Source organism: Gobio gobio (genome assembly GCF_949357685.1).
Source record: "Gobio gobio genome assembly, chromosome: 14".
Taxonomy (NCBI): domain Eukaryota; kingdom Metazoa; phylum Chordata; class Actinopteri; order Cypriniformes; family Gobionidae; genus Gobio; species Gobio gobio.
Window position 1 is genome coordinate 35,759,162 of NC_137107.1, and position 27,970 is coordinate 35,787,131.

At 36.3% G+C, this 27,970-nt stretch overlaps 3 protein-coding genes across 3 annotated transcripts in view; 2 read left to right on the top strand and 1 right to left on the bottom strand.

Annotated features, from left to right (window-relative positions):
* The window catches only part of npdc1a (neural proliferation, differentiation and control, 1a), a 32,222-nt gene extending 22,114 nt beyond the window's left edge, over nt 1-10,108 (top strand). Inside the window, exons 3-9 of the mRNA XM_079834846.1 lie at nt 2,521-2,613; nt 2,921-3,124; nt 3,557-3,623; nt 4,256-4,337; nt 4,450-4,529; nt 6,807-6,906; nt 9,067-10,108. Coding sequence (XP_079690972.1) covers nt 2,521-2,613; nt 2,921-3,124; nt 3,557-3,623; nt 4,256-4,337; nt 4,450-4,529; nt 6,807-6,906; nt 9,067-9,138 — 698 coding nt within the window. The 3' untranslated portion in view covers nt 9,139-10,108. The remainder of the gene's footprint in view (nt 1-2,520; nt 2,614-2,920; nt 3,125-3,556; nt 3,624-4,255; nt 4,338-4,449; nt 4,530-6,806; nt 6,907-9,066) is intronic.
* A 5,923-nt stretch (nt 10,109-16,031) lies between these two features.
* pou5f3 (POU domain, class 5, transcription factor 3) lies at nt 16,032-21,882 on the top strand (the record flags this gene model as incomplete). The annotated part of the gene is made up of 5 exons (XM_079835141.1): nt 16,032-16,778; nt 16,875-16,986; nt 17,059-17,189; nt 21,368-21,532; nt 21,622-21,882. 5 exons carry the CDS (start codon nt 16,032-16,034, stop codon nt 21,880-21,882), a joined length of 1,416 nt encoding a protein of 471 aa, XP_079691267.1.
* Nucleotides 21,883-22,878: 996 nt separating this feature from the next.
* fut7 (fucosyltransferase 7 (alpha (1,3) fucosyltransferase)) lies at nt 22,879-27,695 on the bottom strand. The gene is made up of 2 exons (XM_079834958.1): nt 27,553-27,695; nt 22,879-26,164 (listed from the first exon to the last, which is right to left on the bottom strand). Exon 2 carries the CDS (start codon nt 25,958-25,960, stop codon nt 24,821-24,823), a length of 1,140 nt encoding a protein of 379 aa, XP_079691084.1. The 5' UTR covers nt 25,961-26,164; nt 27,553-27,695; the 3' UTR covers nt 22,879-24,820.
* Nucleotides 27,696-27,970: the final 275 nt, after the last annotated feature.

Consider the following 27,970-nt stretch of genomic DNA (forward strand, 5'->3'; position numbering starts at 1 on the left):
TTTGAATAATTTCTGTTTATAGTGTTTTTAAAGATGAGATTGGATCAGACAAGTAGTTCCACAATTTGACATGCAATTTTATTTTACTAACATTGAGATACTAATAATTTAATAATATAATACTTGGAATTGGTTTTTATGTTATTACTTTCATTTTAGTCAAAGTTGCAGTAATTTTGTTTTGTGTTTTTTAATGTCAATATAGTTTTAATTTATTTTTATTTCAGTTTTAGTTATTTTAGTAAATTAAGTTTAACTAAATAAAAATAAGAATTATGTTATAAATATAAAATATGTTATAAATAAGTAAATAAATTTTTAAAAAATAATTATATATATTAGTGCTGGGGAAAAATTAATCGTGATTAATCACATCCAAAAAAAAAAGTTTTTTTGTTTTGAATTTTTATTTTTATTATTTCCATTTTCACTTTAGTCAAAGTTTCAGTAATTGTGTTGTGTGTTTTTGTCATTTGTGTACTTAATAAGTAAATATATATAGTTTTTAATTCATTTTTAATTATTTTAGTACATCAAGTTAAACTAAATGGAAATGAGAAATGAAAGAGAAATAATTTGATTTTTTTTTTAAATAATTTATTTTCTGTTTATTTTATTTCAAACTACAAAAAAATGTTTAATGGTTTTAGTTAAATAATAACCCTGATCTGAATCAATGTACTTGTTGTACATCAGACTTTAGTCAGGCTGTACTGTTTCTGGACACCCCCTTCATGTGTAAAGCACAGATTTACAGGTCCACTTGTACAGATGGTTTGTCCCGCCTCCTTTGACACCTGCTGTGGAGGACACACAGCCTGGACTGTGGGGGTGTTCAGACAGTGATATGTGTTGCTGTATCACATCAGTCTTGTTCCAGGAGGCAGATGGCCAGTCTTCTGTAGACTAAACACACTTTCATTACAATAAACATTCTCTTTTCCAGTAGTTCCAGTCTGTCAGCACTTTCTGGTACAGTGCTGAATAAAGACTAGTGCAACGCGAATCGATGATTACGATAAAGTTTGCTATACAAAATATCACTTTTTTTCAGCAGCTCATTGCAGACACAAGCTCTGTACCATATGCAACACCTCGCCAACGCCATAGCAGTTCACCTTAGATGACTGCTGTCAGTGTGTCAAACCAGACTGGAACATTTTTTTTTTTTAAAGGAACTGACAAGTCCAGGGCTAGGTGATAAATTAAATAGTATTACTCTGTTTGTGACACAAAGGGCTTGGAGAAATAATACAAGTTTTTGATCTATGTTGTTGCTTATATAAAATTAGCCAACCAGGGCTGAATGATGCAATGAATATATACAAAATATTTGACATGATGTTGCTGACCAAATAAAATGAGCCACTTAAGTCTTGTTGATTTAATTATTTACAATATATTCTATATAATGTTTTATTATATACAAGGGGTGGTTTATATCAATAATGTTCACAATACATACTTTTTAAAAATCATTTAACATGAACCAACTATGGCTGTTTGATGTAATTTAAATTTGCAATCTATTTTATATTATTTTGAACATATAATATTAACAAACTAGGACTGGCTGATTATTTTGTTAATTTTATAAAAACTTAAACAACTAGGAACAGATGATAATACATATTAGAATTACCCAATTAGAGCTGATTTTAGCCACAAATTCAATATAATTTTTTGCTGATTTAACATTTACTAACCAGTGCTGGATAATTTTAATGAATTAAAAAAATATATATATTCTGTATTATTTTGTTGCCATTATAAAAGTAACCAACTAGGGCTGGACAATATATATTGAATATTTATGTATGGTTTATTATATATTTAATGTTTATTGTTTTATATATTATTGTTAATATTTAAAGTAAATAACACTGTGTTGTGACTTATCTTAACAATGTCTTTTTTTTTTTTAATTTATTGATTTATTTAGAATAAATGACAATAGAGTTTTGCTTCCTTTCTGTGAATAAGTTATTTCGATGCAGTTTGCTGAAAGTTCTAAGAGTTTCTGTATGTGAGGTAATGAGTGATCACACACCCCCTCTTATTGGCCACACACACACACACACACACACACACACTCTCAGGCTGGTTGCCCGGGGGGACGATCTTCCATAGTCTTGGAATGCAGCTTACTGTCTGGCCAAACGTACCATTAAACCATGTGCTGCTTTTGTTTTCCGTTTAGAGCGTGTCAAACAAACAACGCCCTGGCACACTCTCACTCCCAGGACACACAGCCCAATCATCAGACTTCTGCTCTCATAGATCGTACATGAATAATTATGAATTTTCATACTATACTCCCAGTGCAATTGAGTTTGAACTAAGTACAAGAACAATATGTGGTATGTTGTTAATAAGACATGGTGCCATGATTTTTGTGCACATTGCATGGCAGAACTATGTTTGTCTCTTGGTTTGTTTGTATGGTAATCCCACAGTATTTTTGAAGTACCAAAAAGTGTTTTTATCATATGAAATTGAATTCTGTCTTTGTTTTCACAGATAAAGCAGCCTCCTATCCTGTTGTTGATGAAGAAATTGACTATCTGTCATCTATCATTACCAAACAGCAAAAGTCAGAAGTCAAGCAGCCAGGTTTGAACTATATGCCTTTAAAATCTGTGTGGTTATGGTTATTGAGGTAGTACAGCGGTTATATTGGTCATCATTCATAACAAACCCTTCTGAAGTTCTGCCTCGCTTGCTCTTGCCTATCTATGTAGTTTCAGTTTCAATGTGGTGTGACTTGACAAATAACGGCAGCTTTGGATTGCGAAGCCTTTGCCGCTTAGCTAACAGTGGAAAAACACTGCTAATCAGAATGTAGTAGTTAGGGACATGAGATAAAAATAATGATTTTAATGGGTTTTTTTTTTTTTCTCTCTCTTCATCCCCTCTTTAGACTCTCACTCACAGTCTCCTCCACAATCCCAGTCAGAACCGAAGCAGAAGAGTCTGTACAAACCCACAACTGTAGAACCAACAACCGGAAGCCCGTCGACACCACAACACCAGACACCTAAATCTCGCCATCCAATCACAAACTCGTCCAACCGCCATGGGCCGATCGCTTACCCCAACCCTTCCAGAGGCAGCCTGCTAGTCTGTATGTGTCTTTTGATTAAAGTCTAATTATGATTGTGTCTTTTGATCATTTCAGCATGCTTTGACCCGGTTTCCACAGAAATCGAGTGCAAAATGCACTAATTTTAATGTAATTTTACCGGATTTACTGTGGTTTGGCTGGCCTACATCCCTGACAAAGATGACATTTGAACAGCTGGCCCATCACATGATGTTTTGTATTTTTATAACTGGCTTGTCCTCAAATGTTAGTACATTGTGAGCCTCTCTGAATTATGTGGAAACCTCTCTGGCATTTATCAATTTACACACTGTGCTCTCATTAAAGTGCCATCGAGTGCGTCTCTTTTTAATGAAGCAAAATCTTCTGTTTATGACAGTCCTCCTCAAATGTTCTTGTCTGTCTCTGTTTCTGTCTTTTTTTAATTGTGTGTGTTTGTGTCGCTGGGAGCAGTGATGATATCTTTGTGCATTATTGTGGGCGCCGTGGCACTCGTTGTTGGTGCCGTCTGCTGGATCAGGTAAATTGAATCTTTTTATTATTTATTATCAGTTTTTGTGACAATTTGTAAATTTCTTTGTCAGCCAAAACCAGTATCATGTATCCTTAGTAAATAAAAATGGGATCTCCAGTATTTAACCAAGGAAAGGACAATGAAAAACATTACTGGATTATTTTGTTTTGCATATTATAAATGACTTATAAATAATATAATTATAATATATTCTAAAAATAAAGTATTATAAAATAATGCTAGAGTTATAAGTATACATACAAATGTATATATGTGTGTGTAGTATTTTTTAAATGTTATCTTATGAATAAATTATTATTTTGTTTATAAATATAATGTCGTATTTTGTTGTCAGTGTGGCCTTTAAAATTTTGTATTTTAAATAAAATAGTATTTTTTAAGTGCATTATATATAAATTATACAATTATATTAATAATTTTGCTTTATCCTGTATCGTTTTTTTTATTTATATTCTAAATATATTTTATAATTGTATACTCTATTTTCAGTACTGTGCACCTTTTGCCAAAATTGTTTTGAGAAAATTATATGTGTACTATTTTAAAACAATATACATGCCAGTGTAAATCTCTATTGCAAACTTTAGGGTTTTTTTACTTTTTTTTTTTTTTTACAGGTTACAGAGAGAAAATCATCTGGCTCAGAAGGTCGATTACCCTGCGTTTAATGCAGCGGGCTCGGACCGTAACAATACTTCTGTAAGACAATTCATATTAATACCAGTTAATGCATCAAAAAATACAATAAACACTTCAGCACTTCTTCTTGTAATGTTTAAGTGTTTACGAGCATTCTCTTTCCATGTTTTAGTCTGGGGATAAAACACTGGCTCACAATGCTCAGATGTATCACTACCAGCATCAGAAACAACAGATGCTCTCAATGGAGAAGTAAGCACAAAACATGATCTGTTGATTAGTTTAGTCACTTCTCAGCTCTCTGTTCTGGTGGTTTCCTTAAACATCATTTGTGCATTTTTATCACAAGTCGCTTTAGGAGACTGCTGACTAAAAACACGCATGTTTGTAAAAAACGATTGTTCCTTAATCATTTCCTTCCACTTTCATGTACTATATACAGTGGGGCAAAAAAGTATTTAGTCATCCACCAATTGTGCAAGTTCTCCCACTTAAAAAGATGAGAGAGGCCTGTAATTTTCATCATAGGTACACTTCAACAATGAGAGACAGAATGAGAGAAAAAAAATCCAGAAAATCACATTGTCTGATTTTTAAAGAATTTATTTGCAAATTATGGTGGAAAATAAGTATTTGGTCACCTACAAAAAAGCAAGACCTGTAACTTCTTCTTGAAGAGGCTCCTCTGTCCTCCACTCGTTACCTGTATTAATGGCACCTGTTTGAACTCGTTATCAGTATAAAAGACACCTGTCCACAACCTCAAACAGTCAGACTCCAAACTCCACTATGGCCAAGACCAAAGAGCTGTCAAAGGACACCAGAAACAAAATTGTAGACCTGCCCCAGGCTTGAAAGACTGAATCTGCAATAGGTAAGCTGCTTGGTGTGAAGAAATCAACTGTGGGAGTAATTATTAGAAAATGGAAGATATACAAGACCACTGATAATCTCCCTCGATTTGGGGCTCCACGCAAGATCTCACCCCGTGGGGTCAAAATGATCACAAGAACGGTGAGCAAAAATCCCAGAACCACACGGGGGGACTTAGTGAATGACCTGCAGAGAGCTGGGACCAAAGTAACAAAGGCTACCATCAGTAACACACTACGCCTCCAGTGACTCAAATCCTGCAGTGCCAGACGTGTCCCCCCGCTTAATCCAGTACATGTCCAGGCCCATCTGAAGTTTGCTAGAGAGCATTTTGGATGATCCAGAAGAGGATTGGGAGAATGTCATATGGTCAGATGAAACCAAAATAGAACTTTTTGGTAAAAACTCAACTTGTCGTGTTTGGAGGAAGAAAGAATGCTGAGTTGCATCCAAAGAACACCATAGCTACTGTGAAGCATGGGGGTGGAGACATCATGCTTTGGGGCTGTTTTACTGCAAAGGGACCAGGACGACTGATCCGTGTAAAGGAAAGAATGGATGGAGCCATGTATCGTGAGATTTTGAGTAAAAACCTCTTTCCATCAGCAAGGGCATTGAAGATGAAACGTTGGCTGGGTCTTTCAGCATGATAATGATCCCAAACACACCGCCCGGGCAACGAAGGAGTGGCTTCGTAAGAAGCATTTCAAGGCCCTGGAGTGGCCTAGCCAGTCTCCAGATCTCAGCCCCATAGAAAATCTTTGGAGGAAGTTGAAAATCCGTGTTGCCCAGCGACAGCCCCAAAACATCACCGCTCTAGAGGAGATCTGCATGGAGGAATGGGCCAAACTACCAGCAACAGTGTGTAAAAACCTTGTGGAGATCTACAGAAAACGTTTGATCTCTGTCATTGCCAACAAAGGGTATATAACAAAGTATTGAGATGAACTTTTGTTATTGACCAAATACTTATTTATTAATACCATAATTTGCAAATAAATTCTTTAAAAATCCGACAATGTGCTTTTCTGGATTTGTGAAGTGTACCTATGATGAAAATTACAGGCCTCTCTCATCTTTTTAAATGGGAGAACTTGCACAATTGGTGGCTGACTAAATACTTTTTTGCCCCACTGCGTATATATTTATTTATTTATATGAATCATTTTAAGACTACTGGGTTGAGTTAAGTGGCATCTGTGACAGTGTTTATATTATATTCACTAGTACCAAACTTATTTAATCTCCCCTTTTTAAATACTCATGTTTATAGTAATGCATTTAAACTGGGCCAGTTTGAAAAGCCCATATGTTTGCCAAAAATGACTATTGCCTTTGTATTGTAAATAAAAAAAAATAAAAAAAATACCTGCATTATTTAGTCAAATTTAGTTTAAGCTGTAAAGTTGTCAAAATCATTCCTTTTGAGTTTGGACTACTGGTTATGAAATGTAGAAAACTTTTTTTGATATGTCACTTCCCATTTCTGTTATCATTGCGGCTATTGTGCGAAAATTATGACCTCATGATAACGAAGTTGAAGCAGGTATTGCACTGTGAGAGATTAATTTACTAAACTTTGCATGAAAGTATCATAAAATGTGATCCATATTATATCGGCTATAAATATTCATGTATTTTTATTTTTTTTAACAGACATAAAGCAGAACCTAAAGTCTCAGAGTCTGGGGCCACGTCAGATGAGGAGAATGAGGAGGGAGATTTCACTGTGTATGAGTGCCCTGGACTGGCACCGGTGGGTACACTTTTTAGCATCTCTATCCCTCACTTATCTTACTAACTAATGTGGCGTGATTCATTACAGAATTTTACTACAATATGATTCTACGGTTCTTCATATGTATAATTTAGCAAACCTTTCCGTTACTGGGTGAAAACAAATCTGGATTTATGATTACTTCACCTTGTTCTTCAAAGTCACAAGTTTATATGTTTAGACATTCGTCTAGTTTTGTTTCCTCTTTTGTAATTTTCAGACAAGTTTCAGACACTCTTTGGCCCAAGTGTTTGGGACATCTAGTTTTCAAAAGCATATAAATGTTAATCCTGCAAGTAAAAGAAATGTCAATTATGATTACTTTAAAAAATCATCCACAATATATACAGCACTGGTCAAAAGTTTGAAAACATTACTATATTAAATGTTTTTGAAAGAAGTTGTTTATGCTCATCAAGCCTGCATTTATTTATAATAGTAATATTGTAAAATAGTATTATTAAAATAATTGTTTTCTCTTTTAATATACTATATAATGATGCAAAGCAGCATTACTCCAGTCTTCAGTGTCACATGATCCTTTAGAAATCATTCTAATATACTGATTTATTATCAATGTTGGAAACAGTTGTGCATCTTAATGTTTTTGAAACTTGTGATACTTTTTTAAGGATTCAATGAGTAAAAAGTTCAAAAGAACAGAATTTATTCAAAATTGAAATCTTTTCTAACAATATAAGTCTTTACTGTCACTTTTTGTCAATTTAACACATCCTTGCTGAATAAAAGTATTAATTTTTTTTTTTTTTTTTTTAAATGACCCCAAACTTTTGAACGGTAGTGTATATTGTTACAAAAGATTTCTATTTTACATAAATGCTGTTCTTTTTAAACTTTTGATTCATCAAAGAATCCTGAAAAAAAGTATTACAGGTAATAGAAAACATTAAGCAGCACAACGGTTTCCAACGTTGATGATAACTGTATCATATCAGCACATTAGAACGATTTCTGAAGGATCATGTGACTCTGAAGACTGGAGTAATGGCTGATGAAAACTCAGCTTTGCATCCCAGAAATAAATTATATTTTAAAGTAAATTCAAATAGAAACCATTATTTTAAATTCTAATAATACTTCACAATATTACTGTTTGTTTTCTGTATTTTTGATCAATTAAATACAGGCTTGAGAGACTTTCAAAAACATTAAAGATAGTTATGTTTCCAAACTTTTGTATACAGTTGCAAGAAAAAATATGTGAACCACTTGCAGAATCTGTGAAAATGTGAATAATTTTAACAAAATAAAAGAGATCATAGAAACTGCATTATTTTTTATTTAGTACTGTCCTGAATAAGATATTTTACATAAAAATTTTTTTACATATAGTAAAAAATAACCCCGTAAAAAAAAAAAAAAAAAAAAAAAAAAAATATATATATATATATATATATATAATATATATATATATTAAAATAACCCCGTTCAAAAGTTTATGAACCATTGATTCTCAATACTGAGTGTTGTTCCCTGGATGATCCACGGCTGTTTTTTGTTTTGTGCTCTTAATGCGTCGTGTTTCCTTCTGGAGCATCAGTGAATGTTTGAACCTTTTTTAATAGTTGTGTTTGAGTCCCTCAATTGTCTTCAGTGTGAAAAGGTGGATCTTAAAATCATACAGTCCCTGCTGGAGAGGGTTCAAATATGCAAAAGATGCTGGAAAATTGAATAATTTGCAGGACCTGGAGGATTTTTCTGAAGAACATTGGGCAGTTTAACTGCTAAGGACAAACAAGGGACTCGTGAACAACCGTCACAAAACAAAAAAACAGCCAGTATTGAGAATAAATGGTTCATAAACTTTTGAACAGGGTTATTTTAATAAATTCAGCTATTTTTTTGTCTTGTGGACTATATGTAAAAAAAAATGTATGTAAAATATCTTATTCAGGGCAGTACTAAATAAAAAATAACATGTATCTCTTTTATTTAGTTAAAATAATTCACATTTTCACAGATTCTGCAAGTGGTTCACATACTTCTTCTTGCAACTGTACACACACACACACACACACACACACTTTAAAAGCCACATCTATGTGGCGCAGAGGTGCATTCCTAGTCCGATTATGACTACTATGTTTGACACCATTTTCTGTTTTTTATTCTCTGCAGACTGGAGAGATGGAGGTGAAAAACCCGCTGTTTGACGACTCCACCTTACACTCCCAGAGAAATCACAAGTGACCTGGACGCGCACACACACACACACACACACACACACACCCCTGCTTACTTTTACAATAGGCCTAACACACCTAAAAGCATTCCTCCATAGGGTGAAGTTGTACCACATACAAATGATGACATCCATACATACATGGAAAGAAAAAAACTATGACTCTGTTTTTCCTGGAACATCTGAGCTGACGTCAGACCCATCAGAACAAAGTGAAAAAATACCCAAGCTCTAAACATACTGAAGAAGTGGAGATATGTAGACGAACTATAAGGTAAATAAAGTAAAAGACAGCAGTGGTTAGTGTTTCTTGTACTCAGATGCACATATTGAATCTGAAAGAACTCTCAGTGGAAACTCAACCGGCCTTTTAATGCGGTTTCTTTACACTACATCTTTATTCTTTAAGTCTGGAGTTGGTTTTCTCTCACTAGCTTTTTATGTCTCCCACTTTTTAAAACCGTTCCTCTTTAGGGTCACGTTAGGAATCTTTATAAGCATCTCTTTTGGCTAGATGTCATTTTTAAAGCAGTGTTCATCTTTTTGGGCAAAGCTGCCTCCAGAAGCACCTCTTATTATTATTTTGTATAAGAAATACACAGCGGTCTCTCACAGATTGTTGTTTGTCTCTCCTTATCTGAATATTATTTTCTTATTGTCAAAATTTGGTCGTCTTTATCAGTGCTGATCTAAAACAAAATAATATATTATTTTATTTTTTTCCTAATTAACAAAGTTTCTTTTTTGTCACTTTAGTAATTTTTCCTCTGTATGTTTTTCAATGAAGTATGAAGTCTCTTTTGTTTGTTTGTTTTCTTTGTATCCCTCAGTAAAAATCTAATTCATTTTTATTAATGATATAATGATTGTGTCAGGGAATGAAATACTAGTCCGAATGAAACGGAGCTGTTGTGATTCCTGTGCTCAAGCCACTTTAGTGTAAATAAATAAATAAACTTAAATAAATCTACTATATTGTATTTCATTGACTCATATGGGTGATAATGGCATCATAATCTTGCATACCATCACAGCTGTGATGAATATTATATTCAAGATTTGCTGTTCTGATACTATACTGTCTTGTTTGGATTAGAATTGAATTATTATTTTTTTACATTTTTAACTGAATTGTTTGCAATATAATGCATACGCACTACCATTCAAAAGTTTGGTGTCGGTAAGATTTTTTTTTTTTTGCTCATCAAGGTTGATCAAAAACACAATAAAAGCAGTAATATAGTGAAATATTATTACTATTTAAAATATCAGTTTTCTAGTTTAATATATTTTTAAAAAGTAATCTATTCCTGTGATAATAAAGCTGAATTTTCAGCATCATTACTCCAGTCTGCAGTGTCACATGATCCTTCAGAAATCATTCTAATATGCCAATTTGCTGGGGGGTTTTATTTACAGTTATAATTATCAATGTCGAAAACAGTTGTGATGCTTAATATTTTTGTGAAAACTGTGAAAAAGAACCTTTTTACATTATAAATGTATTTACTGTCACTTTTTTAAAAGTTTTAAAAATGTAAATTTAAAAAATGTCTTCCACGCAAAAAAATATCACACTGACTCCAAACTTATGAGTGGTATTGTATTGAACGTTATTCAAAACGATTACGATGGTATATGGCATATAAATTAAATATTTCAAGTGAGCATCCAAATCACATTTTAGTTATTAAAGAATTGATACATTTATTTATTCAGGTAAATGGCTTTTTGTATTGTGTACACTCTAAAAAAAAAAAAAGGTTCTATATGGCACCAAAAATGGTTCTTCGTCGTAATCATAGAGGAACCACTTTTGGTGCTATATAGCACCATATCTTAACATGTTCTGTATATGGTAGCGGTGCTATATAGCACCTCAGTTAGCGGTGCTATATAGCACCTTAGTCAAAGAACCTCTGAAGAACCACTGAACCACCAAAATTGGTGCTATATAGCACTTAAAAAGGTTCCCCTATGATTACGAACCAAGAACCATATTTGGTGCCATGTAGAACCGTTTTTTTTTTTGTGTATATATAAAGCTTCCCCTCAAATTACATTACATTTGTGACCCTGGACCACAAAACCAGTCATAAGGGTCATTTTTTTAAATTGAGCTGAATAAATAAGCTTTCAATTGATGTATGGTTTGTTAGGATTGGACAATATTTGGCCGAGATACAACTATTTGCAAATCTGGAATCTAAGGGTGCAAAAAAATCTAAATAATGAGAAAATCACCTTTAAAGTTGTCCAAATGAGGTCCTTAGCAATGCATATTACTACTACTAATACATTTTTTTATGTATTTACGGTAGGAAATTTACAAAATATCTTCATGGAACATGATCTTTACTTAATATCCTAATGATTTTTGGCATAACAGAAAAATCTATTATTTTGACCCATACAATGTATTGTTGGCTATTGCCACAAATATACCCGTGCAACTTATAATACACTCTAAAAAAAAAAAGGTTCTATATGGCACTAAAAATGGTTCTTGGCTCGTAATCATAGGGGAACCTTTTTATATAGCATCAATTTTGGTGCTTCAGTGGTTCTTCAGCGGTTCTTCAGAGGTATAGCACCTTGGTCAAAGAACCGGTGAAGAACCTCTATAGCACATAAAAATGTTCCCCTATGATTACTAGCCAAGAACCATTTTTGGTGCCATATAGAACCTTTTTTTTTTTTAGAGTGTAATAACTAATAATAATAATGGTCCAGGGTCACATTTGTGCATTAAATGTACTGTTCCATAAATCAAGTAGGATTGAATGGATACCAAGGATTTTCATTGTATGTTTGACCTCAAATCATTGATGATTATGAATGAAACGTGTCGGTTTCATTTCTATTCATGTTTGTTTTAGGTTGGAGCTGAAACCCCTCATTCTCTGAAAGTAAACTGTAGATTAAATGTTTGTCCTCTCCAGCTCAAGCATCCAAACAGAACGTGGCAAGAGCAGACACAACCTCCCCCCAATACCGGCTCTTTTCTGCGATGGGCCACTTATCTGCCCCATAAGGTGTGGTTCAGAGGAGCCCATCACAGATCCAGCCTCACTGAGGTGTCTATGGGGGGGAGAGCCATTAAAGGCCATTGTAACCATGAATGGTGAGGAAGGCAGCCATAGGCCACCTGATCAAGATATGTGGGGAGAGAGGCAGTAGTCGTCAGCAGGGTGTCAAGAGCAATCAAAAGGCCATCGGACAGGTTGTATAAGTGAATGGGGCAGAGGGAAGAGAGGTCACATACCTGTTTATCAGATACTAAAACTCTGGGTCAGGTTTTTTTTTTAAGTTTTAAAAACATCTTCACTGATAACAAGACCACATTTGTAGCTTTTTCCCCCCAGACATAAAGTCAGATTAATAAGAAACTATTAAAATGATAAATGGTTTCTAGAGTATGACTTGGCATGTTGTACCATATGTTGTTTAAAATATTCTACATTGTATAACATAGAATATATTTATCTAGATATTGCTGCTGTCATCATTATTCAAAAGAATACAGTCAACAACTGAAAATAAAAAAAATCAGGTTTTAACTTTAATTTTAGTATATTTAGTACGTTTAGTAAGAAACTAAATGAAAATGTAAAATGCTGGTTTTGGTAAGCAGCTGAAATCAAATATTTTATTTCTGTTAATGTTTATTTTATTGCAAGTAACAAACATGTTTCTCTATATAATAACCTCATTTCATATACGTGAGATCAGAAAGCAACTGGGAGGTTTAAAACAGTCATTTGATTTAGCTTATTTCACAAACATTTTGATTTAAAAATGTGTATTTATTGACACATGTAAGAGCGTCATGTCTGTTTGGTTTTCTGGTGTTTCCTTCCTCCAGATTGCAATCTTCAAACCTCAATATATGCCCCTTTTATTAGCCCCAAAAGCATTTTGTTCACCCACACGTGTGATTCTAAAAAGGCTGATGTGGCCTCCTTCTGATGTAAACAAGGGTGGGGTGATGATTTTCATCATATTAATATCAACCGCAAACATCTCGGTGCAATGAAATGCCTGTCTTTAGTTCATGTTTACTCTGATGAAGTTATCTCTCTAAGAAAAGATTTGCCGAGTATAAATTTCACAGCACACAAGCCATCTAAATAGACACGGCCTGCCAAACAGAGCCACCCGGGAGTGTTTTGCGGCCTAATCCTGGTTCCGCCGTCCCTCGCTGCACACCCCGCCGGCCTGTGTCATCTCTTTCCACTTTCTCCTCCTCTGTCTGCACTTTACATAACAATCCCCACCAAGTCCATGGGCCAGCACAATGCCTGGAGCAGTGGTTTGATGTCATTTAAAAGCTTTGACTGGCCCCGGAGGCCTCCTGTGTGTCCTTTCCTCGGCTTTGTGACCAGGAGAGATGGACAGCTCAGTTGTGACCCATAGCTCCTGGTCTGCAAGAGTGTGTTTGAAGGCAGGGGGTTGATTGTTGTAGAGTTGTGTTGGCTGTGCTTGCACCGATGGTGCCGGAGTGTGTGTGTGATGCCCTGGGTGGGTGGCGAAGCATCAGAGGGATTAGACAGGGAATCAAAGAGTTATATGTGTGCATGCTTTAACATAGGTCTACCTTGTAATAAGCGTGTGTGTGCTTGTGTATGCTGGAAAGAGACTTGGGTGTGTGGGTGAAACTTTGACGACGTTTTTGAAACTTTGTTTGTTTCAGAGGAGGGGGTAGGGGAAGAATCAAAGGGCTGAGACTTATTGTTCAGTGCTGAAAGGCAGCTAATGGCCGGCCATCGCAACTCTGGATCTGGAAGCGGCGGGGGGCCTCGGGCTCTTCTGGCACAATGCCTCCCCCATCCACTTTCCTGCGGCGCGTCTTCCTGCCGCAATCTGCACCGATCGGCTCGGTCGGGGGTGCACAGCTGTATCGATGCTTCTGTAGAGCTTTTCCAAACTGTAAACAACGTTTAATGAAACAAAAAGCAAGCTCGATATTATTCTTTAAGTGCGTGAACGAAGTTTGCGCTACTGTTAGACATAGCCTATATAAATATAGCCTATAGGCAATTTCAAATATAATATATTTATATATTAATTGTATTTAATATATAATCATATATAAGTTATAGGCCTATATAATATTAAGAAAACATTGTAGTTGTAGGCTATATATTAGGCTACAATATAGGCCTACCTATCTTTAAAATGTTTTACCGTGACGTTTTAATCAATGTTTCTAATTTTTAGGTTCGTCGCGCACTCAGACTAAACTTTTAATAAATTAGCCTAATAGGCTAAATAAAATCCGATAAATTCTACTTTGATTGAATAGATCGAATAAAGAAGCCTTTTCTGATTTATAGCTATCTTCTAACATCTAGGCTAACTATAGTAGGTTATAAAATACATTTCTAAAAATGTGTTAAAATCAAGGAGAAAACATGTTTTAATGTATGTATATTTTTGAAAGGGTTAATGATGAAAATGAGAAGTGAGATGGGATAAGATCACATTTCATAATCTTTTGATTTCGCACCATGATCTGAGACGTGCACTAGCCTACATTTTAGCCTATATATTTTTGCATTATGAGTTCATTGATTGCTGTCTTAATTTTTTTTATTAAGACAGCATATAGAAAAAAAAAATATATATATATATATATAGGCTATATTATATTATATATAATTTTTTTAATAAAACAAGACAATAGGGCTATTTAAATGAGGGATATATATATATATATAGCCTATATATATATATATATATATATATATATATATATATATATATATATATATATATATATATATATATATATATATCCCTCATTTAAATAGCACTATTGTTTTGTTAAGCATCTGATAATGATTAGATTTTTTTAGTTAATTTCTTATGGGATAAAATTAAAACTGAACTAAAATGACAGTATTCCACATCACTTTTTTGTTTAAATACCCTTGTATAAACGACTTTTATCTGTGGTTCGACAAGCAGCGTGAAGGTGGGAGATATGACGCTTGTAATCCAATTGCTTATCAGCAACAGACAAACATTTCACCTTTTATTTATCTGTCTTGACCAAATAGAACAGACATAATACATGTGAATGCATTTTTATTGATTGTACAGTTTTATGATCCATGTAGCCTATAATTAGCCTAAAAATAGGCCTACCACATAAAACTTGCCGTTCACTTTGTGCACAATAAAGTGGATTTTCCCACGGATGTTAAGATTTGCGTTATCAAGAACAACTCATTAAGTGCATATTACTGAAACAAAGTTTGCTTAATGTGGCATGAATATAAAACACATGAATATAGTCCTATTTTGCATTGTAAATTGTCAACACGCATAAGAGATGTAGCTAATGTTACTGGATGTTCGGCTACTTCAAAACAAAATGACAGATGGATTTCATTGTATAGATACATTTAAGATTTGAATGAAGTTAAAATTTCTATTTATTTATAGTTTGTGCACTTTTGAAAATGCATTTATAACTATCTACACCTCACTTTCCCAAACATGTCCTCACCCAATGAGAAAACCAAGTTCATTCACAAAGTCAGCTGTGGCTTATTGTCTCCGGTGACCAATAGGAGAGGAGATGGTTAAGACCCCAGCCTCCAACTCCGATTGATTAGGAAAACCTGTGTGGGACAGGATCAGAGTTGAGATTGGGAAGAGTTGGAGAGTTACTAGCTCATTCTAAGGCCTAATTGATGGCATTCACACAAGAACTTCACACGTTTCAGCACAGGCTGGTGTTGGGACGCACAATCTGAGGCTTAGAGGTCTTCTTTGATTTGCTCATTTTTACAAGAACATCCTGGCATGGAGCTACTGATCGCCGATTATTGATTATCAAACCTGCAGACTCAACGTTCTTGTTTGAAATCTAAATAACTTTTTTTGTGTGAAGATGACGGAGAGAGCGCAGAGCCCGACGGGAGCAGACTGCAGATCCTACGAGATCAACAGGGCCATGTATTCTCAAGCCCCGGGCCTGGATGGACTTGGCGGTGCGTCCTTGCAGTTTACGCACGGCATGCTTCAGGATCCAAGCCTGCTTTTTAACAAAGCTCATTTCAACGGAATCAGCCCTGCGACACACCAAACCTTCTTCCCATTTTCTGGCGATTTTAAAACGAACGATTTGCAAGTCAGTGATTTTGCGCAACACAAACACTGGTACACGTTTGCTGCCCCCGAGTTCACCGGGCAGGTGGCCGGGGCCACGGCAGCCACCCAACCATCAAACATCAGCCCGCCTATCGCTGAAACAAGGGAACAAATCAAGATGCCATCTGAGGTAAAAACCGAGAAAGATGTTGATGAATACGCCAATGAAGAAAACAAGCCGCCGTCACAATATCATCTCACTGCCGGGACATCATCCGTGCCCACCGGGGTGAATTATTACACGCCCTGGAACCCTTCGTTTTGGCCTGGACTGTCTCACATCACGACCCCCGCTAATATTTCTCAAGCTCCCCCGACTCCCTCTGCATCATCTCCCTCTCTGTCTCCATCTCCACCCGGAAATGGGTTCGGAAGCCCGGGATTTTTCAACGGAGGCTCCGCGCCAAACATCCCTTCGGGTCAGGCGCAAGGCGCAGCCAGGAGCAGCGGCTCCTCCAGTGGAGGCTGCAGTGATTCTGAGGAGGAGGTGAGGTTTTTTTATTTTAATTAGTTAGATTTTTACATATACCATTGTTGCTTGAGAATATAACTTGATTGTTTTGTTTTTAAAAACAAATTTTAGGAGAACCTGACCACAGAAGACTTGGAGCAGTTTGCTAAAGAGCTCAAACACAAACGCATCACTCTGGGTTTCACGCAGGCAGACGTGGGACTCGCGCTTGGAAACTTGTATGGTGAGTGTTACGGTCTCTAAATAAAGAAATGTATGTGAAAATGTTGGATTTAACAGTTGTACTTCTGTCTAGGCAAAATGTTCAGTCAGACCACTATCTGCCGATTTGAGGCTCTCCAACTTAGCTTCAAGAACATGTGTAAACTGAAGCCGCTGCTACAGAGGTGGTTGAATGAGGCCGAGAATTCCGAAAACCCTCAGGATGTAAGTACACTACATTTACACTAGGGGCGCTCAAAGCCGACTATAATGTCACTGAACTTGAGGGTAGTTTACATCGGTCACCTGTCTACAACACGCGGGCTATGTTTGGAAAAGGCTAGAATACTAGCGTGGCGTTTTTGGTAGGCTGTATTATTCATAATAGTAGCCTATAGTTTACAATGTAACTGCACACCTTGGAATTATAAGGTTCTATCTGACTTTACTCAAAATTGAGTTATTCTTATTCTGAGACAACTTATTTACATTACTTGATGTTTTTGTTGTTGTTTAGCCTACATTTAGGGGCTTTTTATTCAGAACACAAAGAGGTTCTATCTAAAAAGTGGAATGGAATGCAGAAACTTGAAAGCTCAATCTCAAAACTGCTCCAAGTGCAGATAGAACCTTAATTCATAATTCCAAGGTGGCGCCACAGCGTGCTACATTGTCGCATGACTTCATACAGCCTCTTTTAATTATGATTTTTTAAAAATCAAAATTAGCGGTTATATTGTGTTCTCAGTCTGTTTTCTAAAGCGGTTATTGATCTTATTGTGAATGAATTATCCTTTATAACTTAACTTTGACTGGCTTCTCTGGTGTATGCTGGACTTGCATTAAAGGATTAGTTCACTTTAAAATGATAATTTCCTGATAATTTACTCACCCACATGTCATCCGAGATGTTTGTCTGTCTTCAGTCGTAAAGAAATTAAGTTTGAGGAAAATATTCCAGGATATTTCCCCATTTAATGCATTTCAATGGCAACCAACGGTTTGAAGGTCCAAATCAATGCAGTTTCAAAGGGTGTCAGAGGCTCTGCACAATCCCATCTGAGAAATGGGGTCTTATCTAGCAAAATTATATAAGAAAAAATAAAAAAATTGTCACGAATGCTCTATTTCAGTGTTGTGATTCTTCACGGTGTATGACGTCATCACTCCGGAAAGGTCACACGTGATGTACGTGGAAGTACTGAAACAGTGTTAAAACGACTGTGCAAAGACTAAATCAAACGCCATTTATAAAAAATAAAGGTAAAACAACAATGTTGGATGATTTTGAAGTTGGAGGAGAACATGAGCTGGAGTTTTTTGGCACTGGGTCAGTACTTCCAACTATGTCACGTGTGATCTTTCCGGCTTGATGTCATACGGCGTGAAGAATCACAACACTGAAGTTGAGCATTCGTGGTTAAAAATGACTGATCATTTCACTAGATAAGGCCCTATTCCTCGTCCGGGATCGTGCAGAGCCTCTGAAGCCCTTCGAAACTGCATTGATTTGGACCTTGAACCCGTTGGTTGCCATTGAAATGCATTTATATGGAGAAATCCTGGAATGTTTTCTTCAAACTTAATTTCTTTTCGACTGAAGAAAGACATGAACATCTTGGATGAGATGGGGGGGGGGGGGGGGGGGGGGGTGTGAGTAAATTATCAGGATTTTCATTTTAAAGTCAACTAATTCTTTAAGATCTGCCTCTGTCCAATCAACTGATGAATTGGACCAAGTCCCGCCCTACTTTTTTTCTTCTTTCGATAATCCTCATGCTCAAATGCCACAATGCGGAAGAAAAGATCTGTTGATACTTTAGTTAGATTGCAACCATAAGGTTTTGCAACGTTGACCGGCAGCTGTATGTGGCTGTGTATGAAATAAATTCATGGCCAATAGACAATGTTGACTAGTCAACTTTCTGACTAGGACATTGACTCTAAGCTTCCGCTAAGAAAAATAGTCCAGGACTGTAGAATATCAACCTAGGTAATAATATTGCAAGTTTTACATGTTATTGCACAAACAAATTTTACCTTTTATTAGGGCTGGGCGATATGGCCAAAAAATGATCTCAATGAAATCGTTTCATATCAGATACCAGTAATTACGATAAATGTAAAATTTATTTCAAATTTAAAGTCAGATTTATGCTCCTAAGTGAAAGTTATAGAAACCAGACTGATGCTTGTAGTTTTAAACTACTCTTTATTGTCAGGATATGACAAACACTTCACGTTTTTGAATTCCTTACACTTTTACAGTCCTTTTACCTTAAATTTCTTAATAGAAAAAATGAATGTCTTGGTTTCTGCGTGTGCTAACAGGTGATATTGTTTCCAGTCATGAAACCGGTTTGTGTGGCCTGACTTTGGCATTTACCTTCAGCTGCAGTATTAATATTACATGTTTTGTCTTAGAAATGCACATTTGACAGTAGTAGCTTGAGTTAGGAGGATGCAGATTTGTTCATCAACAAAAACACGGACATCTGTAAAAATTGTAACAACCTCATTTTTACATGGTAAAATTTAAATATTATGACTGAGTTTTATTAAAATTAACCATTTGTCTTCCATAGTATCATAATAGTAAACACTCATAGATCTTCACTACCATGGTACAATGTATCTAGGCTATATGGTTTCTATGGTATTTGTGTGAAAAACATTTAGTAGCCTATATGCATGTGTACTTGACACGAAAGAAAAAATGAGTGGAATCGGTGACAAACGTGAAACTAGCCTTGAGTTATTATCAGTTATCAGCGTGTGCATTCAGCCAAAAACAGATATTTAAACTAGTTTAAAGCCAGATGGAACAGCGCTGACAAATGGGAGAAACGCTATGGAAAGCCAAGAGGGCCCAAAACGTGAATTTAACATGTATTTCACGTGTATTTAATGCGTTAAATACGTGTTGTGTGCTCGTGACAAATCCGTGCATATTTTGCTTGTATTTGATGTGTATTTAACACGTAAAATGTGTGTGACATGCACGTTAAAAATTTGTTTGAACGGGTCAATGTCCTTGGCGGGTGTACCATTCATAGACTAGGCCCGTGGTTCCCAACCACGTTCCTGGAGGACCCCCAAAAGTGCACATTTTGGATGTGTCCTTTGTCTGACACACCCACATCAGGTCTAGGAGTAGCTACTAATGAGCTGGTGACCTGAATCAGGTGTGTTTGATTGAGGAGACAAGCAAAATGTGCACTGTTGGGGGTCCTCCAGAAACGTGGTTGGGAACCTCTGGACTAGGCTACCACCATTTAACATGCTATAGATCAGCTTATTCAGCGTATTTTTATATATATATATATATATATATATATATATATATATATATATATATATATAAAAAAAAATTTTTTTTTAGTTTTGTAAAGCCTATAGAAATAAAGTAAGCCTATTTAATTTGCAGCTTTATAAAAACATGTAGATAAAATTGCTGAAATATTTAAAAAATAAAGCCTTATCTTAAACTGCCTTTTCTTAAACATGCCTTTTCATAAACCCATTAGTGGACATTTCTAGCTTTAACATCAAAGCATAAACATTTGTGTGGGGAAATCAGTTACAGTGGAGGTAAGCAATCAATGCAGGTTTATGATAGACCATTGTAATCAATATCATCAATTTATTTTTACTTTTTAATATTTTTCAAAAAGTATTTAAACATGGTATTTTAGACTTTCAGGGTTAGAATGAGAGTTTGTGCTCAGGTCAGGACAGGTATGAACTTTATTTGGCTTTCCTGACAGCAGAATTATTCTACTGTGCTAAGGTATTAAAGCAATTTATTTTGTTTAAAATCAAAAAAGGACCAAATAGGCTGAATAAGCTGATCTATAGCATGTTAAACTCACAGAAATGGTTAGAATAAAGTCTTCAGCAGCCAATGACATTGACCTGTTCAAACAAATTTTTAACGTGTATTTCACTTGTTAAATACGAATTAAAATTCACGTGTTTTTGGCCCTCTTGGCTTTCCATAGTGATGCGATTCAAATGAGTAACAATTCGTGCTACCTTTTATCAACAAATTCGTCGTCTTTGGATAACTCAAGGCTAGTTTCACTTTTGATTTAACGTTCGTCGCCGATTCCACTCCTTTTTTCCCTTCTCGTGTCGAGTTTTCTTTGCCAGTAGAGCGTGTACTTTTGATGTGCAAGTTAACAGCTGCTCACAGACTGGCTGTTGTGGCGTTTATTTCTGCTGTGTGATTGGGTGTTAGAGTAATCCATATCGAGTAAAAAATTTCTAGAGCTTATCATCGTAATCAACATTAATTTTATCGCGATTTTGATATATCGTTTATTGGCCCAGCCCTACTTTCAATGCAGTGATGCATGTTTATTCTGTGTCTCATGGCCTTTTTAAAAAAATATATCTTCCAGATGTACAAAATTGAACGGGTGTTTGTTGACACAAGAAAAAGAAAGCGGAGAACCAGTTTGGAAGGCACGGTCCGTTCTGCTCTGGAGTCGTATTTTGTGAAGTGCCCCAAACCCAATACTCTAGAGATCACACACATATCTGACGACCTAGGCCTGGAGAGAGATGTAAGCATGCCTCAAAGGACCCTTCGTATTTAGTCAGTGCTTCTAAAACCCATTTGACTTGAATTTTTTTTTTCTTTTTTTTTCTTTAGGTAGTACGTGTGTGGTTCTGCAACCGTAGACAAAAGGGAAAACGCCTAGCATTGCCCTATGATGACGAATGTGCCGAAGCGTATTATGAGCAGAGTCCACCACCTCCGCCCCACATGGTTGGCACAGCCCTCCCAGGGCAAGGCTATCCTGGACCAGCCCATCCCGGAGGAGCCCCTGCCCTATACATGCAATCCCTCCACCGACCAGACGTCTTTAAAAACGCTCTGCATCCTGGACTGGTGGGTCACCTCACCAGCTAACCAGCTACAGATGCCCGCTAAGATTTTATAGATATTCTCAGAGCCAAGCTATGGATCAAACCAGTCATATGATTTATTTTTATGTAAACGTTGCATCTGTTTTTTGTTCTTTCCGTACATGCCTTTTGGACACTCTTAATTGTATAGTGTCTGGTTTCGACTTTACCATGCACACTAGCAGCCTGATGGATCTTTGTATAATGGGTGCTTTGAAATGCGTTTGCACATGAAGTCATAGGTTCAGATGATTTTTATAGTCGTTTTTATGACTTTTTGCTCCTATCGATTTTTATGTACTTATGTTTGTCTTTTTATTGTTCAATATTTGGTGATTTCCATATGTCTCCATACTTTTGTAGTTCTCTTCTATGTGAACGGGCAGCAAATTCAAGACTTCATGAACGCGTATTTTGACTGATTGCTTAATTTTTAAAGAGATGGATTTTTTCTTTTTTTTTCTTGATTACAATTTGGAGGAGACCTTTTTCAGATGGTCCACAAAGAACATCAGTCACTGTTCTTTCACTCTAAATACTTGCACTCTCCCATCTCCAGTTATTGAAAATAATTCTGTGTAATATCTTTTTATCAGGGTAATTATAGAAGAAATTTGAAAGCCTCTGTGGAGGTCATGTGCCTTATCTTTTGGTGTTTGTATCATGCATGCTCATCCCTGTGCAATGTAAATGAGAACCATTTCTGATAATTTATTGAAATTCTGCTCTTCAGTCAACACAATATCTTCTGGGTAGCGATTAAACCAATTCCATTGACCATCATTTCTAGTTTCTTTTGGGTACTGTTGCTTTTTTTTATTGTCTCTTGATAGTCTCTTATTGACTTACAAAAGAACGTTTTTCGTGTATACCCAGTTGTTTTGTATATCAAGTGCTGTTCCGGCACTGACTTTAAATTTTTTTTAATTTTTTTACACCAATGCCCTTAAAGTAAAATATTGAAACTTGAGCAAATAATTCAATGCAAACGAAAACATTTGTGGTTTGTAGACAATGTTTATTATTTTTGTTTTTTTCGTAGAGCTTGAATGGATACAGTTTCTGTCAACAACAAAGGATTTATTTTTTTTATAAAAAAAAACTAAAACTGATTTAAATTTGCATTTAGCATTATTTTCCCCAAAACTTGCAAACATTTGTTCCATTCTTTGAGAATCCCTGTGCAGAGGATATATAGGCATGTGACAGCAGAGGAAGCAGGGCGTGCAAGTTGTGGTTTCAATTTGGTACCATGGCATCATCAGCAGAGATCCCCAATAGAACTGTCTTATGCAGGTGCACTCCAACACACTGTGGTTTATATATAAGTAGTGTTGCTGTCATTGTGAACTACTAAAATTGCCTCGATCAGTAATGTACAGATTTGGGACCTAGTCACACAGAACATGTTTTTGCACTTCCGCTGTTATATACAGCTAGATGTAATTCACCATTGTGCTTGCATCTTGCTTAGCATCGCAAGCATGACAAAGCCTTTTAAAAATGCAGCACTCAAATTCAACTATTAAAAAAAAGTGTTTTAAGACCTTCCCATTCCACTGCTGTTTCCCATTTTAAAACGTTCAAAATCTGTAGTATGTGAATGGACCCATCGGGGGTTGTTTCCTCAGATCACCCAGTTTTTACATTCCATTGCGCTGCATTCTAAAAATGGTCTTTTGACCTTTTCAGTTCACTAGTTTGTGTCTTCATCTGTACTGTTTTTACATTGTTTTTCTATGTAAACGTGCTAGATGGACGTCTTTTGAGCATTGCGCTCACAGCTTTTTCAGCGTTTTGTACATGACACGGCTTTATAAAAGGCAGGGGGGCTTGTGAAAGTGCCCTTTTCGATCTTAACCGCAGTGCCCTGGAACGCAATACAAATTTCTACCTGAGGCGGAACACGACTTCCTGCCACAGCGTAGGTCTGTGCACGCCACTGACAGACAGGGGAAGTGTTTTTTTTTTATCCCTCAAACCAGTTTAAGGTTAGGATGTAGGGTTAATGTGTCTGTTATAGCATTATGTAGGCGATCAGCACATGATTGACGAGTAATGAGATCTTTAGAATCAACTGTTTGCACTAAACAGGTTTGGGAAATAAAAAGCATGCGTCCACTATGCCAATATCTCAATATGGCGCTGACATCTTGGAGGCAGAGCTTGTGCAGTAGTGGGCATGAAGTGGAGCTGCCGTATCCAGGCCCTGCCCACACCCCCGCAGAAAATGAAAATGTAGAAATTAAAGTTAAAGCTCCAATCTCCTCAACGTGATAAAAACGACCTAAAATGACAGAAACCATCTTTGGTGAAAAAAAAATATTGGTTGTTTAGTTTGTCTCACATCCCATTAGATTACATGGAGAGGTTCAGGGTTTATGAACTATATTGCATCCAGCCACCTGAGGGTGATCAAAACGCTTTGCCTTCACTTTTCAAGACTTGTGCAGCACACTTGATTTAAGGCAGTATGAGTATGTCATCGCGCTGCAGCGAGGACATTTTGGAGAGTTCACGTTTTGTTTTCTAAAAAAAAGTCCTCAAGTTAAAAGAAGTGCAACTTTTAAAATCGGTCTCTAGAGTCTGGACCTTGTTTATATTTTATTAAGGCCTATATTTTATTCCAGTCCCCCCCGCATCTTGCATTTATTGCTTTCCACTTCCACATGTAAACATTCGCTAGATGGACGTCTTTGTGCTCACATCTTGCATCTTTTGCAGCGTGTTGCGATCAATGTTTGTTTTAAAAACGCAGATCTCAAGTTTCACTTTTAGTCTTGAATTTTTGCTATGTAAACAAAAGACGTCTTTGACCGTTGCGCTCGCGTGTCGCGAACAACAGTAGCCTAAAAATGCAGACCTCAAGTTCAACTTTTTTTAAAATAACGCTGAAGACCATACGTTTTTAAACGCAAAAACATGTTCTGTGTCCTGTTGCTTTACCATTTTGTCCAAGCGCTCAGATCCTCATAAACCTTTTGACTTGGTAATTGTTTGTTTATGGGGCAGATATTGCACAATCTCTCTCTCCAGTCTGTGTATAGTTTGACTGTATAGTCTTGTCGCCAGGTAAAATATGCATTATATCTCTTTGGATCTTTAGTTAGGCCTCTCAGATACTCAGCCAGGGCCTTAATAGATTTAAAATCATCCACATGGATGAAGGATTTCGAAGGCGCCACGGCTTCATAGTCTCTGCGTGATGGTCCCAGCACCACAGGCACGGTCCCGGCCTGGAAGGCGTTTCTCCACAGCTTTTCTGAGATATAGTGTGGAGACTGTGTGTTTTCAAAAGCTAGGTAGAAATAACAGCGGGAAATCGTTGGGAGCAGGGCCTCGTTTGGTAGAGGTTTTTTGGCAAAACGGCCGTACAGTTGCACGTTGAGGGTCTTGTTCAGCTCCTGGAACACTGCGCTCCTCTTATGCCGTTTCTGGTAGTTACTAACCACCCAGCAGGCTTCATAGCTCTTGTTTTTTGGAATAACAAAGTCTAGACCTGGTTTCTTCCTCTTTAACAGCTTCCCGTAGGGAACAGTGATGTCAGCATGAGGGTGATATGACATGGTGAGGTTGAAAAGGTTGTTGTATGGCGACAAGTTGCCATTGTTTTGTGATGCTTCCAACGAAAGCCACACCCACCTCTGTTTGGTGGGCCGATGGAGATGCACTGGAAGGCGTTCTCTATGCAGCTTCAGCTCAAAGTTATGAAAGACTACCAGATCGGCGGTCTCATAGAGAGTGCGATTGTCCGCTAGCACACATCCAGAGATGCTGTAGTCCCTCAGACACACGTTCCCCGTCAGGCTATACCGGGTGCGGAACGGCCAGTGCCACAACAGGATGGTGATATTGTTTGTGAGTGACTCATTGCTGCCATTGAGATGTTGTTCATCAGCTATTAACATCCAACTGTAGATGAAGCTGATGGCCACAAATAAAACAAGGAGAGTCTTGGGGAGTTGAAAATGCTTCTTTATCCACTTTGCCATACATATTATGCGGGAACCCATAAGCGTTCTGCGGAAGTAGCAGAACAGGGCGTTAGTTTGTTGTTTTGTTATATTTTTGTTGGGCGTCATGCAAGAACTTAGTCTACACTTGTGGTTTTGTCAAAGTCAGGATCCATGTCATTTTCTTCCTTCCTGAAGATGACAAGCGGAGTGACCAGTAGAGGGAGTGTCTCTTCACTCAACCAGAATCCCTGGATCTCTATCTTGTTAAGACTTAAGACTTCAGGACATAACACATTTTCTTTCTTTGCTAAAAGCCTACTAAAGTGGCATCTGTAGGGGAAAAAAATATATACTTATTAAAAATAGGCAGCGAATATTAATACTCATTGTTAAAAAGGTTTGCTATTTACACAGAGTGTAAAAAGTGGACACTGTTTGCACCAGGTAGCAAACAAATATAAATAGCAAAAAATAGTATCTAAGTACAAATAGTGATAGGTACTATTTGTATGGAAGCTAAAATATCAAAGCAGTGAGCTGCTTCCCTACTATAGCCTATAGGAGGCAAAAAACAATATTTGACATAAGAAATATATCCAAATTCACAGTACTCATAAAAGAGTAGGCAAAAAGGACCCGGATGACATACTACTTCCTGCGAGATTCTGAAGTGTGCATACGATGGACACTTTTCTAACACATGAGGCTACGGGACGCTGATAGAGCTCATGATAATGACAGCATGGTGAATGCAGTATATATAGATTACATTCATACTAGCTATATAGATTAGAAGATTTTTTAGAGGTTGTGAAGTAATTACTTCAAAATAATACCTACTCAAGAGAGTATGCCATTTCGGACGCAGCCAATATCTTTTGCCAATGTTTTGAACAGAAAAAAATAAATAGTTTAAAGCATAAAGAAATCAAAAGTGCTTGAACCAGTGTTATTTTAATAGTATGTATACACTAATATAGTATTTATTTATACAACTTTTATTTTTATCTTTTATTTTAAGGTTGAATTATTCTGTGTGCTTTTGTTATTTTAATTCGTTTAAAAAAAAAAAATTGCTTATTTAGCTTTGATTTTATTTTTGTTTCAGTTTTTGAAATTAGTTAGTTGCCAAGTTTTTTATTTAATATTTTATTTCATTATTTATTTGAATTACCAAAATATTTGTAATATGTTGTTTTAGTATTATTTAATAGTAACAACACTTTTTTCCCCTGAAAGCGAATTCATTTTTATCAAGCAGGTTGCCTCATATGGGCGGCTGTTTTAAGGTCACATGACCAGCCAAATACTTCCTGCTTTACCTTGATCATTCCCCTGTCATTAGACACTTACACAAATTAATAAATTAATAATGACTGACTTCAAATATTGTTCTTCTAATGGCATAACCGAAAGCCTTTGCATTTTGTGTAATGCTGCAAAAAATAAGTGCGCCTTCATATATTTATATATTCCTATCATATATAATTCAAATATTTTTTTACTCTCATTTAATTTTTCATAAATATGTATTTGGATAGTAAAGGATGCTGCATCACATTTCATCCAGCAAAGGAGAACAAAAGACTTTACAGTGCTAAGATGATGCTTTTCTGTAATGTAAGAGAAAGTATAAAAAGAAGGTAAAAGACAAATGCATGTATGTAAAAACGCAGATGATCTTAAGAAAAAGATCAAAGGATTAGCAGAATTCATACCTGTGTCTTTGAGGAACGTGGCTTGTGGGGAAGACCACAACTGTCGTGTCCCTTGAGAAACAAAGTGATGTGGAGGTTTGGTGGAGGTCTGTGCTGTCACCTAATGATGGAGAGATTTACGAAAGGACTGTCTTATAGGAAGCAAGAGCTTCCTGTTGAGATCACTCATATATAACATGTCCTTCCACCCTTTCACGTGTCTTCCCCTCCCATTTTGCATGACCCCTTAATCATTAAAGAATCTAACTTGAACATGCCACATCTAAATATTAATAGGTCAAGTCTGTAGAATGTAATGTGTTGCCTTTCAAAGTAAATTGGCTGCTAAATTGATTTTCACTACCTGACATACTACTCATTTTATTTTTTTAATGTGATGAACATTGATTTCACCATAAACTGTGGCTTCAAGACGAAT

Bases quoted from the DNA above. Each gene is read 5' to 3' on its own strand.
- fut7 (XM_079834958.1), bottom strand. From the start codon at position 25,960: ATGACGCCCAACAAAAATATAACAAAACAACAAACTAACGCCCTGTTC.